Source organism: Madurella fahalii (genome assembly GCF_045866475.1).
Source record: "Madurella fahalii IFM 68171 DNA, scaffold_2, whole genome shotgun sequence".
In the NCBI taxonomy this organism is placed as follows: domain Eukaryota; kingdom Fungi; phylum Ascomycota; class Sordariomycetes; order Sordariales; genus Madurella; species Madurella fahalii.
In genome coordinates, this window is record NW_027263972.1 from 9182516 (window position 1) to 9197934 (window position 15419).

At 50.5% G+C, this 15419-nt stretch overlaps 5 protein-coding genes across 5 annotated transcripts; 4 read left to right on the forward strand and 1 right to left on the reverse strand.

Moving 5' to 3' along the window:
- Positions 1 to 66: 66 nt before the first annotated feature.
- Positions 67 to 1315, reverse strand: RIB1 (GTP cyclohydrolase II; the record flags this gene model as incomplete). Its single annotated transcript, XM_071060926.1, has 2 exons — positions 67 to 114; positions 173 to 1315. 2 exons carry the CDS (start codon positions 1313 to 1315, stop codon positions 67 to 69), a joined length of 1191 nt encoding a protein of 396 aa, XP_070917027.1.
- A 1213-nt stretch (positions 1316 to 2528) lies between these two features.
- On the forward strand, positions 2529 to 3749 carry CEL6B (1,4-beta-D-glucan cellobiohydrolase cel6b; the record flags this gene model as incomplete). Its single annotated transcript, XM_071060927.1, has 2 exons — positions 2529 to 3448; positions 3536 to 3749. 2 exons carry the CDS (start codon positions 2529 to 2531, stop codon positions 3747 to 3749), a joined length of 1134 nt encoding a protein of 377 aa, XP_070917028.1.
- A 595-nt stretch (positions 3750 to 4344) lies between these two features.
- MFIFM68171_05508 (uncharacterized protein) lies at positions 4345 to 4684 on the forward strand (the record flags this gene model as incomplete). The annotated part of the gene is made up of 2 exons (XM_071060928.1): positions 4345 to 4381; positions 4500 to 4684. The coding sequence occupies 2 exons, from the start codon at positions 4345 to 4347 to the stop codon at positions 4682 to 4684; spliced, it is 222 nt and encodes a 73-aa protein (XP_070917029.1).
- Positions 4685 to 4763: 79 nt separating this feature from the next.
- On the forward strand, positions 4764 to 6108 carry MFIFM68171_05509 (uncharacterized protein; the record flags this gene model as incomplete). Its single annotated transcript, XM_071060929.1, has 3 exons — positions 4764 to 4775; positions 4854 to 5303; positions 5389 to 6108. 3 exons carry the CDS (start codon positions 4764 to 4766, stop codon positions 6106 to 6108), a joined length of 1182 nt encoding a protein of 393 aa, XP_070917030.1.
- A 7586-nt stretch (positions 6109 to 13694) lies between these two features.
- MFIFM68171_05510 (uncharacterized protein) lies at positions 13695 to 14368 on the forward strand (the record flags this gene model as incomplete). The annotated part of the gene is made up of 3 exons (XM_071060930.1): positions 13695 to 13728; positions 13777 to 13801; positions 13936 to 14368. 3 exons carry the CDS (start codon positions 13695 to 13697, stop codon positions 14366 to 14368), a joined length of 492 nt encoding a protein of 163 aa, XP_070917031.1.
- Positions 14369 to 15419: the final 1051 nt, after the last annotated feature.

Below are 15419 nucleotides of genomic sequence, written 5' to 3' on the forward strand. Positions count from 1 at the left end.
ATAAGTAAGGTATCTATGGCAAATACGAAGTAATTACAGCTCTGCAAAAACCCGTGCTGTGACTTTTCAACGTGGCAATCCTCCCAAATCTAGCATGTGACCCATCTTCTCGATCTGCGTCGGGTTCCGAGTCAGCTTCATACTTCGTTGTGCCAAAGCACAGAACACTTACCTTTGTCTTTAAGTAACCCTCAACCTCGGGCGCCCTAAAGCCTCCCTTGCCCTTCCACGATAGTGGCACCATGGCGACGCGTTCCTTGACGACAACTTCGCGGTTCGGGCCCTCGACGGCGCGAATCTTGTCTGGATTGTTGGTCAAAAGCCGTATTTCCTTCTGGCCGAGGTCCAGCAACATGGCCGTGGCTAGACCGTAGCTGCGTGCATCGGCAGGGTGACGTAGCAAGAGATTCGCCTCGACCGTGTCGGAGCCCAAGTCCTGAAGGTTGTACGCCTTGAGCTTCTCCCCCAGCCCGATGCCGCGGCCCTCCTGCCTTAAGTATATGATGATCCCCCCGGCTTTGTTGCCGGGTAGCGACATCAGCCTTGCCGCCTCGTCCAGCTGTTCTCCGCAGTCGCACCGCGCCGACCAGACAGTCTCCCCCGTATAGCACTCGCTATGTATTCGGACAAGCGGCGTCAACCGCAATTGTTCCCCCCTTGCCTCGGCTTCAGACGCGCCACCTTCGCCATCCTGCGCGGGCACCGATAATCCGCTAGTCGTTCTTCCCGGGTATAGACGGCCAGTGTATGCGCCTCTGACGAGGCGATCCATCTCGGTTTCGCCTTCTCTAACGGCATCCAAGGACCTGCTCCGAATGTTCCCGCCGAAAACAATGGCCAGGTGCTCCTTGTTATCTACGTTATTTGTGTATAGGTGCAGAAACATCTCGGCCCCCGTGGTTGTGGGTATCCTGGCACGCACTATGCATTCGACCTCGGGGAGTTTGTGGAGCAGTTGTGGTTGTTTGGTGCCGCAACCGCCCGTTGGTATCGAGCTGTCGACGGGGACGCCGCGCGGTTCCTCCGGAGCAGCGGCGCCCGCATTGTTCGGTGTTGCCGTCCCGGGAGTAGACGGAGGCGTAAATGCCGGCGAGAGGAGAGAAGATGGCGGGGGTTGCGGGGATGGCCGGGCGGGCAAACGTTGTGATCGGTCATCTTCGGCGCTGGGGGCGGGGTTGCTAGCGGAAACGGAGAAGTCGGCTTCTTCGACATCTCTATCATTCTCCGTTGTCTCGCGGGCATTCGGGGGGGGCGAGTAGAAAGAGGGTAGCCGCGCCACGTCGCCCTGTGATTGTCCCGAGCTGGAGACAGGCATAGCGCAAGAAGGAACGTCCTGTGACTTGATGAGCCGGTGCAATCAGGGGTTCGGCCCGAGGCAACAGGTCCGGGGTGCGCGCGCAAGGGGGGTCAGTTCCTGCAGCAGACTGAACGATGGACGCATTCGGTTCAAGCGAAAAATCTCGAGAGAGATTCTGAGTGCTCCGCCAGTTTCTAAGTCACTGTTGAGCGGGCCGACGGGCAGGTTGCGACGGTTGGCCTGCAGGACATTAGTCATGGCTCCGATTCCCGTTGCGATCCGTGCCAGTTCCCGGTCTCGTTCAGGTTGTTCTGGGTCTACCCACCCTGCCCCGCACTATCACCTTCAACTCCCGCGAGGGCCCGAGGACCGAATCGGACCTTAGCCCACATCCCTGCCACTCAGCTATTCCTATCAACGGATGGACTGGACTGTGCAATAACTGTGAGGGCTCGCTAGGTAGGCGGCAATGCTCGCCACAAGCAAGTCCCCTTAAAATACAAACGCGTCGCATTTTCAATCGTATTGAAACTCCACATGCGCGTACAGCGACAATCAATCTACCGACGAAATGGCCGGTGCGGAAGTCACTCCCGCAAAGCGACTACCTTATCCCATGATGTCATAATATGAATAGCGGAAGCAAAGAGCCTGGCACTGCACCTACCTTATGTATCAAACCTCGTTAGACAAGCATTGAACGTAGGGAGGATCCCAACAATCGCTCAGCTTGCGTTTTACAATATTTTTCTCTCCAGTGTATCGTCTTGCTCTCAACAAACTGCGGGACATCGTCTCTAGTCCGGGGTATTTCTTGTTTGCCCCTTTGGGACGTGTGGGTTGCGGATCTTCGGAGAGGAAACCCGGAGCAGCATTTCTGGCCTTGGCCTTGGCCTACCAGCGTACGGTATCGTTCCGGGTGGGTCGTATCCGTTGGGCTGTTCATGGGCACCGGGACGCAATCTCGCTCCAAGCTGGCCGCGCCCCAGTGATGGTGCCATTTTGTTTCCGGAGGCAGAAGTTGCCCGGGCATATCCTCCAGGGAAACGGGGTTTGTGGTGCCGGCCATCCAGGTATAAGATGGCAGGCGACGTACACGGTCATGCTGATGAAGATCACCGGTCTCTCGTGTCGCTTCCAGCTAAGCCGCCGGACGCCGGATATCCCTCGGTACCTATTCTCCCTCGTTTAGACTCCATCGGACCACCGCGGTACGGTCAAGCAGTCCAGTATGCGACCTTCATTCTTGCTCGCGGCCCTCTCGACCGGAGGGCTCGTATCTGCGCTGCCCAGCGGGAAGCAGCCGCCCAAGGGCGACGTGAACCCCTTCCTCGGCAAGACTCAGTTTGCAAACCCGAAATGGGCCGACAAATTAGGCCAGACGATGCGGTCGTTCCTTGCGAAGGGTGATATTGTCAACGCCATGAAGGTGCAAAAAGTCCGGCGAATTAGCACCTTCGTCTGGGCGTCGAAGCGAGCCGATCTCTCCAACATTGACGACGCCATTGCGTCTGCCCGCGCTGCGCAGAGGCGGACCGGCAAGAAGCAGATCGTCGGCCTGGTGCTCTACAATCTTCCGGACCGAGACTGCAGCGCTGGTGAGAGTGCCGGCGAACTTCACAGCGACGAGGACGGCCTCGAGATATATAAGCGCGAGTTCATCAAGCCATACGCCGATAAGGTGGCTGCCGCGAAGGACCTCACCTTCGCCATTGTGCTTGAGCCCGATTCGCTGGCCAACTTGGTCACCAACACAGGCATCGAGCTCTGCGCCAAGGCCGCGCCCGTGTATCGCGAGGGCATCGCACATGCCATTGCGAACCTACAACACGATCATGTGCACTTGTACATTGATGCTGCTCACGGCGGCTGGCTTGGCTGGGATCAGAACCTGCCGTTGGCCGCCAAGGAGTTTGCTGAGGTGGTGAAACTGGCCGGCGAGGGCAAGAAGATTCGCGGTTTTGTCACCAACGTGTCAAATTACAATCCATTCAACGCTGCTGTGCGCGAGAACTACACTGAGTGGAGCAATTCCTGGGATGAATCTCACTACGCATTGTCGTTAGCCCCCCACCTCGAGGCTGAGGGTCTTCCAGCACACTTTATCGTCGATCAAGGTCGCGTCCACCTCCCCGGTGCCCGTGAAGAATGGTGAGTTGGCGCACTTCCTGGCCGTTGCGTCTAACAAGCCACGCGGATATAGCGCTTTTTTACTGTACGGCTGCTGACCATTATCAGGGGCGAGTGGTGCAATGTGGAGCCCGCTGGATTTGGTCCGGCGCCTACCACCAAGACAAACAACACCGTTGTCGACGCCATTGTTTGGGTGAAGCCCGGAGGCGAGAGTGATGGCGAATGCGGCATGGAAGGAGCCACTAGAGCCGGAGAGTGGTTTGACGAATATGCTCAGATGCTCGTTAAGAACGCACATGCCTCTGTTTTCAAGTGGTAGTGACCTTGAAGTACGAGTTGAGACGTAGTATGTAGAGCTTGTATTTGTAATAGCTATAAGATCTTCTATAGATTATTATAGAGTTGTTTTGCGTCAACGCAAGGTGTTGTGTTAGAGGAGACATTTTTCCCTATTACATTATTACCTTATTCTGTTAAATAACCACACATATATAGAACGCTGAGCCTCAGCCGCCTAATGGACTCCCAGGACTTGTGAACACGAGGGTCTTGCTTGCGAACGGGTAGAGCAATGATGGCACATACTGAACATCGGTTAAAAATACTGCAGTTTGGTAGATATAGGCGGCTAGGTAATTAGTCTTAGAATCGAGGACAGATAGCAAATATCCCTGGCGGCAAATTTGTCGGGAGTTGGCACTCAGATCTGTGTTGGCTAACTATTTATCCACGGAGAAGTTAGTAACCTTCTTTGACTTGCACACAAACTAAGCAATTTTATCTATCCTGAATGTGTACTAGGTACTTGGATGACACGGCTGTGTTCGTATACATGCTTACCTTCGGGTATCCTCATCTTCAAACCTCCGCCTTGGGAAAAAATTGGAAGAGCAATGAAGAGTATCACATACCAGATGCTTATATTCGACATCGTCAGCCTCGTTTTACTAAGTACTGCTGATCAAGATTTTCCTCCCACTCATCGTTCTCCTAATACCGATCCCCGAAGTGGCCACAATGATTGCCCCACTATATCTGTTGTTACAAGTTGCGGCTCCTCTCGTTTTAGCTCTCTCCGAGGGCGCATCCGACCCGGCCACGCGTTCTCTGCCTGTCCACCAAGGATGTGACCTCCTCAAGCAAGACTTCCCGAATAAGGTCTTCTACGCCGGGGAGGCGGTCTACGAGTGGGAGAAGCAGGCCTTCTGGTCCAACACGCAGATACTCAGTCCGAGCTGCATCTTCCGGCCTTGAAAGCGCAGGTGATGTCTCTAGCGCAATTTTGGCGAGCCGTATCACGGAGTCCACGTTCGCTGTCAGAGGTGGTGCGTATATGGCGATCAAGGTACGGAGGCATGCCCACATGTCAATAGATGTGGTCTAGAGAGTCTGAGAATATGTGCTTAGATACTAACATTGCCAGGGGGCCAATAACATTAACGGCGGGATTCTATTTGTAGCGTCTAATCTGACGATACTGGAGCTCTCGGGAGATAGAAAGTCGGTTGATGTTGGCCCAGGGCACACCTGGGGCGGCGTCTACTCGTACCTCGAGCAGCTCGATCTCGCTGTTGCTGGGGGACGGCTTGCCCCAGTCGGTGTGCCTGGCTTTCTTCTTGGCGGTGGAATCAGCTTTTACGGCAACCAGCATGGCTGGTCGGCGGACAATGTCCTAGAGTACGAGGTGGTCCTCTTTGATGGCCGGGTCGTCACAGCATCGGCAACCTCGCAGCCGGATTTGTTCTGGGGCTTGAAAGGAGGCAGCTCCAATTTCGGAATTGTGACTAGGTTCAAGCTACCAACTTTTGCGTCAAAGAAAGTGTGGCTTGGAAGTTATAGTGTTGGTCCAGACCACATCCAGGACTCCCTTGCTGTAAGTGATCCTCCAGTCCTGGCGTTGAACTAAGAGAGATCCCTGTGCAAGGTGTTCAGGTGCAGAGGCTAACACACACCGGGAGGCTGTCGCGAACTTCTCCGCCTTCAACGCTGATCCTCTCTCACACGTCGTTCCAATGGTTGTCCCTCTCAACGCACGCAGCGCCACCGGTACTGCCGTTATCTTCTACGATAGCGATACTGTTTCAAAGCCCACTTGCTTAGAACCATTTCTCTCTATTCCTGCAACATCCACCACCCTTGGATTCAGGACGATGGTTGAGCTCGCTGTTGAGGTTGGAGGCTTGGTCGTTGATGGCATCAACGATGTATTCGTTGCTGGCTCTACCGTCGGCAAAGACTATGAGACCCTGCACTCTGGCGTCAAGATCACCCATGATGTCTTTTTCAGCAAGCTGCCAGAGCTTTATGCCACTGTTCCGGCTGAGGACTTTGCATTGATCTCTCTAAATTGGCAGCCGATTGGTGCGTTGTGGCAGGCTGGATCCACTACCAACAACCCTGTCGGGAACGCACTCGGCCTCGACGTGGAAGGGAAAGGCACTTACCTTGCGTGGGCTGAGGTTGTCGAGTGGAAGTCGTCCGAATATAACGACGCCGTTGACTCTTGGATTCAGAACACTACGCGGGCTATCAACGACGCTACAAAGTTGGCCGGCATCTACGACGCTTTTACTGAATTGATTGTCCTATCTAAGGCGCAATGGCCAGGACGGCCCTACTTATGGTGCGAAAGAAAAATGGGCCCACGGCAAGTTCCAGCCCCCGGGGCACCATCCTAGCAACTGTGTCCCTGTGATCAGAGGGACCCTGCCCTCTGGGGACTGTTTTCCCCAACTCAGTAGTTGTGTAATTGAGGATGGTTGTGGTGAGGTGGTGAAAAAGTGGTCACTCGCTTGTTCTAGTCACTCGCTTATCATGTACGTTATCTAAGATTTTTCCTAGATCCATCAACCGACCTCTTCAATATCTAAAATCGAGATCTATCCTAACCTTATGAGCTAAAGTTCGAAATTAATAAAGATGTTACTCTCGAGAATATTAGATAAGTTCTATTTAGAACCTCGTTTTAGAAGGCCCAGAGTAATTATTACCTATCTACAGACTTATTAAAGGCCAGTAGATAGCCGTTTCACAGGATCTTAGTATTTCTAACCTAGAGGTACTTTGAGCCAGAGTAGTTCTTTAGAAGGTTTAAAGAAGCTACTATTATAGTGCTTCCAAAGGCTGGAAAGAAGCTAGCTGACTACTATACCCCTAGGAGTTACAGACCAATCTCCTTACTACCCACCGTCGGGAAGGTGATCGAGGGAGTGATTACAAGGAGAGCTACTGAGGCAGCTAAGGCCTTTAGCCTACTTCCCGACAAACAAATGGGAAATCCGGAAAATAGGTCTACAGAACTGGCCATTCAGGGAGTAAGCTGAAATTGAGCCAGGGTTCTGGAGGACCGTAAAAGCAGCTATCTATCATGATTAAGAAGTTACTTGAGTTTTGTTTCATGATACTATTACCAACATCCACCAAAAATACAAATGTTTACCTACGCCGAGTCTATGAACTCTTTAACCTTCTTTATCAATCTCCCTACTACCTCTCTCTCTGCTTCTACCGCCTTCTATACATTCATTCCATTTCACTACCTTAAACCCTGGTCAGACGATAAAACCTCTACCTTCCCACTTCCCGGACCCAACTCCTCTATCGGTATCATGTGCACACCTACCCTCGCATGAGAGTGTTTATACATCCCTCTGAAAACATCGTCGATGCGTATCCCTCGACGGTGGCAGTCTACCCAATCCTGTGCCAGGCCCGTGAGGATGTAGATAACTGGTTGAGCAAAGTGGAAGATGCTGGGGGTGTGTTGGATCTGTATAAGCTGCCTGGTGTGGAGATGTGCATGTATTTGAGGAGTTGGGTGGAGTTGGATGGGCATGTTTGGGAACCTTACATGATGATGAAGCCTTGCTAGTAAAGGGTTACCGATGTCGTATAAGCCGTAGAGAAATCCTGTTTGCTAGATCTTGTCAATCTTCAGGCTCTTTATTCCTTGACAGACTTGAGACTGATCGTTGATATCGGATTATCCGGAAAGCTTCGCACCGTCCCAATAGAAGAAATGGGAGGCTTGCGGATGACATTGTGTTGCAGTGAGGGCATGATACTAGTTGATTTGGCGTTGGATCGTAACTAGCCTTTTACCCGGCACTACAACATTTCATTCACAAATTTCTGTAGTAGTAATCACCTTATGAATTAAAACTTTCCGGTTCCATTTGTATTCTCAATGATCCAAGACCCACGAGTTATCTACCTTTGAACGAGACTTTCCGATGGTATGTTGAATACCGAGGACGTAAGCGAAGTAGAAATAGAAGCTACGATTGGTTCCCTTGACAGACCGCTGTTTCCTTCTCTGTCGTCAACCCCACATATGGATCAAGGTACCGAGCTTCCAACTCTCCTTACATGGCACTACTAGAACCGGCAGCAGAGGAAATCATTTCCCCCGGGACAGACCGGATCTAGAAAACATCATTTGTTAGAATATATACCTCTAAATATCAACAGCATTCTCCTTGCGACATCCTCATATAGAGGTTGAAATATACTTACCTGGCAGAGGATTTCCGGAACAGGCTTCTCTCCACACGCAGGCTGTATCAGAGCCAAAGCCAGGACAGTTGTTAAGGATATAGCAACCCCAAATATCGTCCGCATCATTTGGGCAAGGCCAATTACCAGGCTCTCCTGCGTACGGCACTCCGCCATATGTGCCGCTACAAGTATTGGCGTTGAGGCAGATGCAGGCGCCATCATTCCAGTTGCCGGAGCAGCGCCCTCCCACGGCTGCAAGTGTAGACGCTGGCAGCAGGAGGAAGGCTAGAGTGGAGGTGATGCTAACAAGCTTCATTTTCATTGAGTATTCAACGGGAGAATGTAGAGAGGTAGGATGTGATGTTCAGAGTGACCTAGGCAACTAGCTACTTATACGAGTTCTTTAAGCTGTTCGAAGCTAGATATGAATTAGAACATTGGCTGTGAACTTGGCATGCTATCCTTCTCGCTTTCTTCGGTTCCATGCTGTTGCCGTCGTAATTTCGACGGCGAGTTTCTCACGATGAGCAGCGTCAATATGGTGATTACAGTAATGATCTTCAATGCTGGCAAGTCTTTCTTGACTGTTCCCGGTCCGGTTGATCCCATTGGCTTTGGTCCGCTGCATGTCTTTCAGATTAAGGCTCAGCCGATCGTCAGATCGGAGGTGAAACTAGCCGATTGGGCCAGCCCTATAGACCCGAATGAATGGTTGGGGAAGTCCGAAATGGCGCCGAAAACACCTCGCAGGCTGCACCATAGGACTATACGACATCTCATCCCAACACCTTCCTAATCAGAAGAAACACTTGACAAATCATCTGGTTTGCTCGGCCTCCTTACTCAACGTAGAATTGGAGCTCCGCGCAGGCACGCACGACCTAGGCCCCTTTATCAGGTCTGCCCAAGACAGCCAATCTTCATACTTTTGTATGTGACGTTTCTTTACCTCATGGAGCTACCTTCCCGCACCGCCTATGTACTAGGCACTCAACGTTACCCGAAGCTCAGGGTATAAGGCTGGGCTGTCTGGTTGCATCACTCACACCCTCGACCCACATCACGTAACGGTATCTACTGTGATAGCCAAGTTGCAAAGGAAACCCGGGAATATCCCCGAGAGATAATTAGGGGATATTCTTCGAGCGGAAAACCAAGTAGGAATCACCGAAACTAAATAGGTCTCTTCTCGATTGGAGGGAGCAATTCTTATATCTATATAGTGACGTATCTACGCCAAAGGCCCAGCGGTATTAATCTCGAGTGAAAATGGAGTAGTTAAACTAACGACTTGTCAATTAAGTAAAAGTCTGCAGATTGAAAGAGCGGTGTGATTCTCGATCGAGAGCAGTTGTCCAGGCGCAGCCGATTGGTCGACCTTTGCACTCTTCTCGCAGTGCTTTCCCATCGGAAGGATACGAGAGTCCGATAATTTCCTAGAATAGAAAGGACTACGACTAGGAAACGTGCCTTCGAATGGTCCCCAAGTTCAATTTCTGCTACTAGCAATCTATGATGCAAGCTTGGTCTTAACATCGTATTTCTCATTCGGTCACTTCTGAACCGTCCGCTCCCACCCATGCCCAGTGTGATTGAACTCTGCTGTGCTCCGCGTGCTAATCATGTCCAGTCCAGCAATACTGGAGGTTCATTCTCATTTGTAAGCTAAACTTAGGCCGACGAGATTCTATTACGCAGACGAATTAGCGGTGCTCTTACAATTTGAAGTTATCTCCATTCTTCCACTCACATCCTGCACCAAGTCGGTTAAGGAAGGTATCTTAGGTAATATTACTTGGTACCGGAGTCACGGTCATGCTTAGCAATCTCTTGTTGCTCACTTAGTAACGATTTATCAATTAAGCTTAAATTTCTCGGTTCTGACCCCGGTCCGAATATCCGAACAGAGTCTAGCTCTCAAATAAACGATGGCTCCACCCTGTGGTCAGATAAAATGGAGTTTCTTAGTGTCACGCAGCGCAGCGTATTGCGTTGGAAAAGAGCTTTTTTTTTCCTACATTCATTCAGTTACCGCACACATAACAAACGAACTCAAATTTCTCAGCGCAGTACCCTTAATTCGTATATCATCGTAAAAGTGCTATTCCCCTCGAGCGTCTGCCGGTGCGCGCCCCAGCGGTCTCTAATGCCAGTGGTTATTTTGATGAAAATCAGCCTTCCCTTTCGAATACCGATTTATAATCTCGCTGAAGGTCGGTCTAATTACGAGTGCTAAACCACATGTCTGCAATATAGGGGTCGCTCTATAATCGATCTGTGATTGACTACAAACTGCTCCGCGTCTTTCAGCAGCTCAAAAGCCGAGTGTTCACATCTAGTCTGTACTTAAACAGCGTTTAGTAACTTGACGCTATTATAGTATTATCAACCTACCTGGGTGACATGCAGAAGCGTTCTTATCGAGAGTAGCCCACTAGGAAGGTTCCCTAGGAGAGACAAACTCTCAAGCCGACGGAGGAACTGTTCCATCAGAAACCCAAACACTTTCCCTGTAGGCGACAATTGAGGATCTATCAGTATATTCCAGAATACTGTAGGTATTTAAGGAGGAAAGTATATGGTTATATCTAAAGAGGTCAGTAGCTAACTCTCGATGCTTCGGAAGTAAATGCAATATAAGCTATAGTATCTAAAGAAGCAGGAGCTAGATCAAAGACTAGAGGATAGTAGTAGCTTTATTCAAAGCTATATCTATACCTTGGTAGAAAAGAAGGAAAACGCTAGTACTAAGGTAACGGATTGATAAGAGAGTTAGCGAATAAAGCGGATTATATAAATATCGTCTCTAACATACCGGTATATTCTTTTATTCAGAGCAATCTATATAGCGGATAACCTGATCCCCTATTGTCCAAGTGTATAAACACTATATTCTCTAGGGACGAAGGATCTACTTATATACAGCGTCGAGCAGCTTAGGACGACATCAGCCAGTTCGCCTACCACATTCGTTATCTTGGACGCTCTGGCAGTTTTGCCCGGCCGTTTTGAACGAGCTGCTTCATACGCATTGGTCGCGCAGTGCCGTCATCACACTTGTCCGAAATGTCGGTGGATAAGGGTTTTCCAGTCTCGGCAGCGAGAACTTTCTTTGGGGTTTTTATGTACACCCGTCAAGCTGTGCATCGTCCGTCTCGAGACTGTCATACACAGAATTCCATAGTCTCTGTGGCGTGAAAATCGTAGGCGTCTGTTGCTCTGTGGATCTGGTCGCCGCAGGCTCGACTTCGGTAGTACCGACGGCCAAGGCCAGAGGCGGAGCGGATGACGCTGCGGCTTGCTGGTAGTCGCAGGTGACTTCGTACCTGTGCTAGGAGGTGTTCATGGCTTCGCCACTATGATGGAAGACGCTTTTGATCGTTCTTTATCTCCATATTCCGGGGACCGGGTTTCTGATAGGGAATGTGGGCTTCAAGCAGGCTTGCGATCCGGCGCCAGACGTGAACATACTCGCGGGGCTGCGTGGGTGAAGCCGCCCGGGACGCTGCACAATGAACCCCCAAAGAGGGTCGTTCATCCAATTATTTAGCGACTTCCGATTGCCTTTTCTAGCCATGGTTTCGATGATGCTTGTTTCCGAGAATACTATCGCAACAGCAGTAGTGAGAAGACAAAATCTACATTCTACGTATTTTTCGCGGGATAAGCTAAAGAAGGCTATAGTCGGTTCGCTGGCCATCGAAAGCCCAACGGAAGCGGTAGCGGTGCGGTTAATCGATACCGGAAGGCACTTCCTCTTACGTTATCTAATCATCGGTATAAAGTAATGTATTAGCTATATCAGTGATACGGTCCTCCGTTTATATAGCACGTACGATCTGCACGAAGTATTGTAGGCGACACACTACGCTATGATGTGCCGCGTCCATTGTTGTACACAGATGCTGTCGCTTGTACGCAGAGGATTTTCTGGGGGTCACACATACATTTCCCTGCTTTACCGTCCCACCTTGGCAAGGTACAGGCGGAGAGCGGCACGGGGCGTGCCGCAATTTGCCAGAAATCATTCGGACATGACGATATACAGTGCTAGATCACACTTGTCAAGTGAGCTTAGGAGCTTGTCCGAGGGTCGTTGTCCATTGATGCGTCCGCATGTGGCTTCAACGCTGAGAACCTCCGTCAGCTGACGAAGATGGCATGGGGATAGGTTCCCAAGGACAAAACGCCTTTTGGGACACTTCTCAAGAGCTACTCCAGGTCCTCTGACACCGAAAAACGTTGCGATGGTACAGCTGTGGATTGGAACTATCCGCGAGTACGCCAGGGAAATGACCACAGCAGGAAGACCGCCGGACCACCCTATCAACTACGTCGAGACGCAAATAACTAACAGCAATACATCGATTGGTAATGATTCTCTCTCAAACGCTAGCAATGGCCACAACCGTAACGAGCTTTCTGAAGGTACCGAGAGTAACGATGACTCTGATGTCAATAACAGAGTGGAGAGCAAGCAGCGCGGCCAGGTCGGCGATAGGCGCGCTTGGACCCTTCTGGAGCAGTGACGGTTGCTGGCGTATATGAAGGAAAACAAAAACTGGTCGTGGATTGCTTACTAATGAGTCTATCTGCCAATGCTGTGAAGCAACATTGGGGACTGATAGGTTATAGTGGAGTTGGGAAGTGATGATTCGTTATCGGAGTATCTTGGATCTGAAATCTGAAGCTATGGTTTCCCAAAATCCGTACAACATCGTGACAACTGACAAGGCCTGCCAAGAACTAGATCAAGCGCGAGGACCAAATGGCACAGCCGGGCCGTGTAGGCTCGCTCCGTCAGAACCTGTTAAGCAACTATTGGACATTGTGTATGCCAGCTTTACTGATTCGTTGGAAGACATGGGCGGGGATCTCGTCTGCAGGGAGGAGGACCGCGATAGAAGCCATTGCCGGCTTTGCCAGCAAGCCTAGCTAACTCCGGGTCCAGGAAAATACAGATCCAGTAGGAAGCTGCGTAAGCTGCTGGCTTGGTACGGCCCGGGAGCCTTGGCTCGGGTTTGGCTCGGTCGGCGCATGGTCGTGCTGGGGGTGGGAAACATGGTTAATGCGGAGGGCTGCCAATTGCCCGGCACAACATACATATACTTGCCCGAGTAATTCGTGAGTCCGCAATGTTGAGTATTACACCTGAGGACGGGAATTACAGGATCAGAAAGTATGTGTAATACCAGCTGCTGCCTCATCCGCTCCTCGCTTCATTCTCTAATTGCCCCTTGAATACCTATATCCCGGCCTATACGTAGCGAGGGCAGCTGCAACGATAAGTGACTCAAAGAAAAATTTTTTTTCATTGGGTAATACGTAGCCATAGCCTCATTCGCTTATCGGTTAATACTCTCATTGCTCCTGAATTCTGATTCACCAAGTCCGACCGTGTACGCCGCGGAGGCGGACCTTGAAGCAGCCTTGGAGTCGGGCCTTAGTAAACTGGAGTAACATATAAATTGCTCCTTGCCAACTAGTGAATCAATGGATGGACTGCTAATTATGTCTGGTGCTCGCCGAACGAGAGAGAAAGTGCAGCGCCTTCGTTGCGACAACCTTCCAAACTTTAGCATGGCATTCATTCCGAAGCCCGTCGTGGCGCTTCTAACTTACCTCATGCTCATCCTTTTCTCTCCTTTGAGACTTTTGGCTTTGCCATGGAAATCGGCTCCAACGCCACTCTTGCCAACCCTTGGAGTCATCAGGTCACCTCGCGGCAAACAGCACCACGCCACTGAGGCCGTCCTTTTTGCGGATCATGCCTCTAGGCGCTTCAATTACGGAGGGAGTCGGTAATAACTCCATGAACGGATACCGAAAGCTCTCATAGACCAACTAAGATATCGTGGCTGGCCGGTCAACACGGTTGGTATCGAGGCGGACGGCGACCCGGAGATATTCCACGATCGCCAACATGACCAAAGTGGTAGATAACACCATACCCAAATGTCGAATCCTGTCCTGATCAATTGTGGTACCAACGACGCCGACCCTACTAGAGCCCCGCTGGTCGCGGAGACTGGGAAACGTATGGAGGTCGTACTGGACTACCTCTACAGCAAAATCTCCAACGTCACAATCATCCTTTCAACACTCTTGCCGCGCAAGGACGCGGGTAACGATAACGTTACTGTGACTAACAAGGATTACTGCGATATCGTACAACGTTATGCAAGAGGCGGGGAGAAGATTGTATTCGCTGAGATGAACAATGGGTTCCTGGATACAAATACTGATTACTACGACAATCTCTACCCTAACGAAAAAGGTGCCGCCAAAATGGCTGCTGTTGGGGACCAAGCTATTCTCGTGGCAGAACAGAAGGGTGTCCTCAGCGAACCTGCCGACACGGGCGTCTCTGACTTCGTAGACAGCAACTGCGATCCGACAAAGGGATCGGGACGCGGCCCTGTCCGGACCCAGGTGGGGTAGTTCCATCTAAGACGACGGTAATTACATTCACAGTGAGCAGCCAACCGAGAACCTCGGTTTCTATGCGACGATGGCACCGCCCTCTTTTTTGCCCAGCTGGTCAACGCAACTGATGCAGACAGGTTAGAAGTCGACGAATTGATCACTTGTTCTGAGACGAATCTGGGCACACGAACTTTCCATTTTCGCCCCACGCGCACGTGACATTGCCCACCCTGGCTCAGGCCCAGCTCAGTCTTTGCTCAGGATTTACTCAGGCTTTCTCACCTTTACTCCCTAATAACCATTCTGGGCAGGCTGCACCGCAGCATGCTGGGATTTGCTTCAAGTATAGCCGAGTGGGCCCAGAACTGGTCCCATATATAAAGATGGCTAAAATGGGTCTCATTTTCAGAAATTGGTAGTGTTGTCTTGCGTCTTGCATTTTTTATCCTCCTATTTATACGCTAATACGCGTGGAAGGCAAACAAGTAGTAGAAAAGTTGGTGATGCGAGAAATTGTGGTTTTTGAGGAAGAGAGTGTGGCTGGCCTCTGGGCACTGAAGTGCCCATTGGAAATTGCCCACAATCGGTGAAGTGGGCAGAGCGCATGGATAGCAGTGCGATCTTTCCTCTCCAGACTATCAATCTACATATCAACTCGTGATATCTGTCCAACGCCCGTCCTCGGATACGGGTATCTCTATTCTTTCCCGCACTCGCACCTCCTATAAATCCCTCTTCCATTATTCGATGCCCTGAATTTCTTCAACATATTTCAACAAAATGCTGAGACATACTCATATACGTAATAGCGAGCGGGCGTTACGACCTATGGTCAAGACAACGGGCTGTAGCGGCCTGAGGCAGTGATGTGCCACTAAATCATTTGGCCAGGGGTTGAACCATCTTCCCCGCACTTCAACCTGATACTTGTTCTTTCGCCTGGTACTCACTCCTACGTAGCTCCTATAAAATCTATTCTATCCACTCCAAACTAAAACCATTGAATAAATAATATCCCCTACTATATATATTATACCATAACCCTATCTTATAATAAACTATCTAA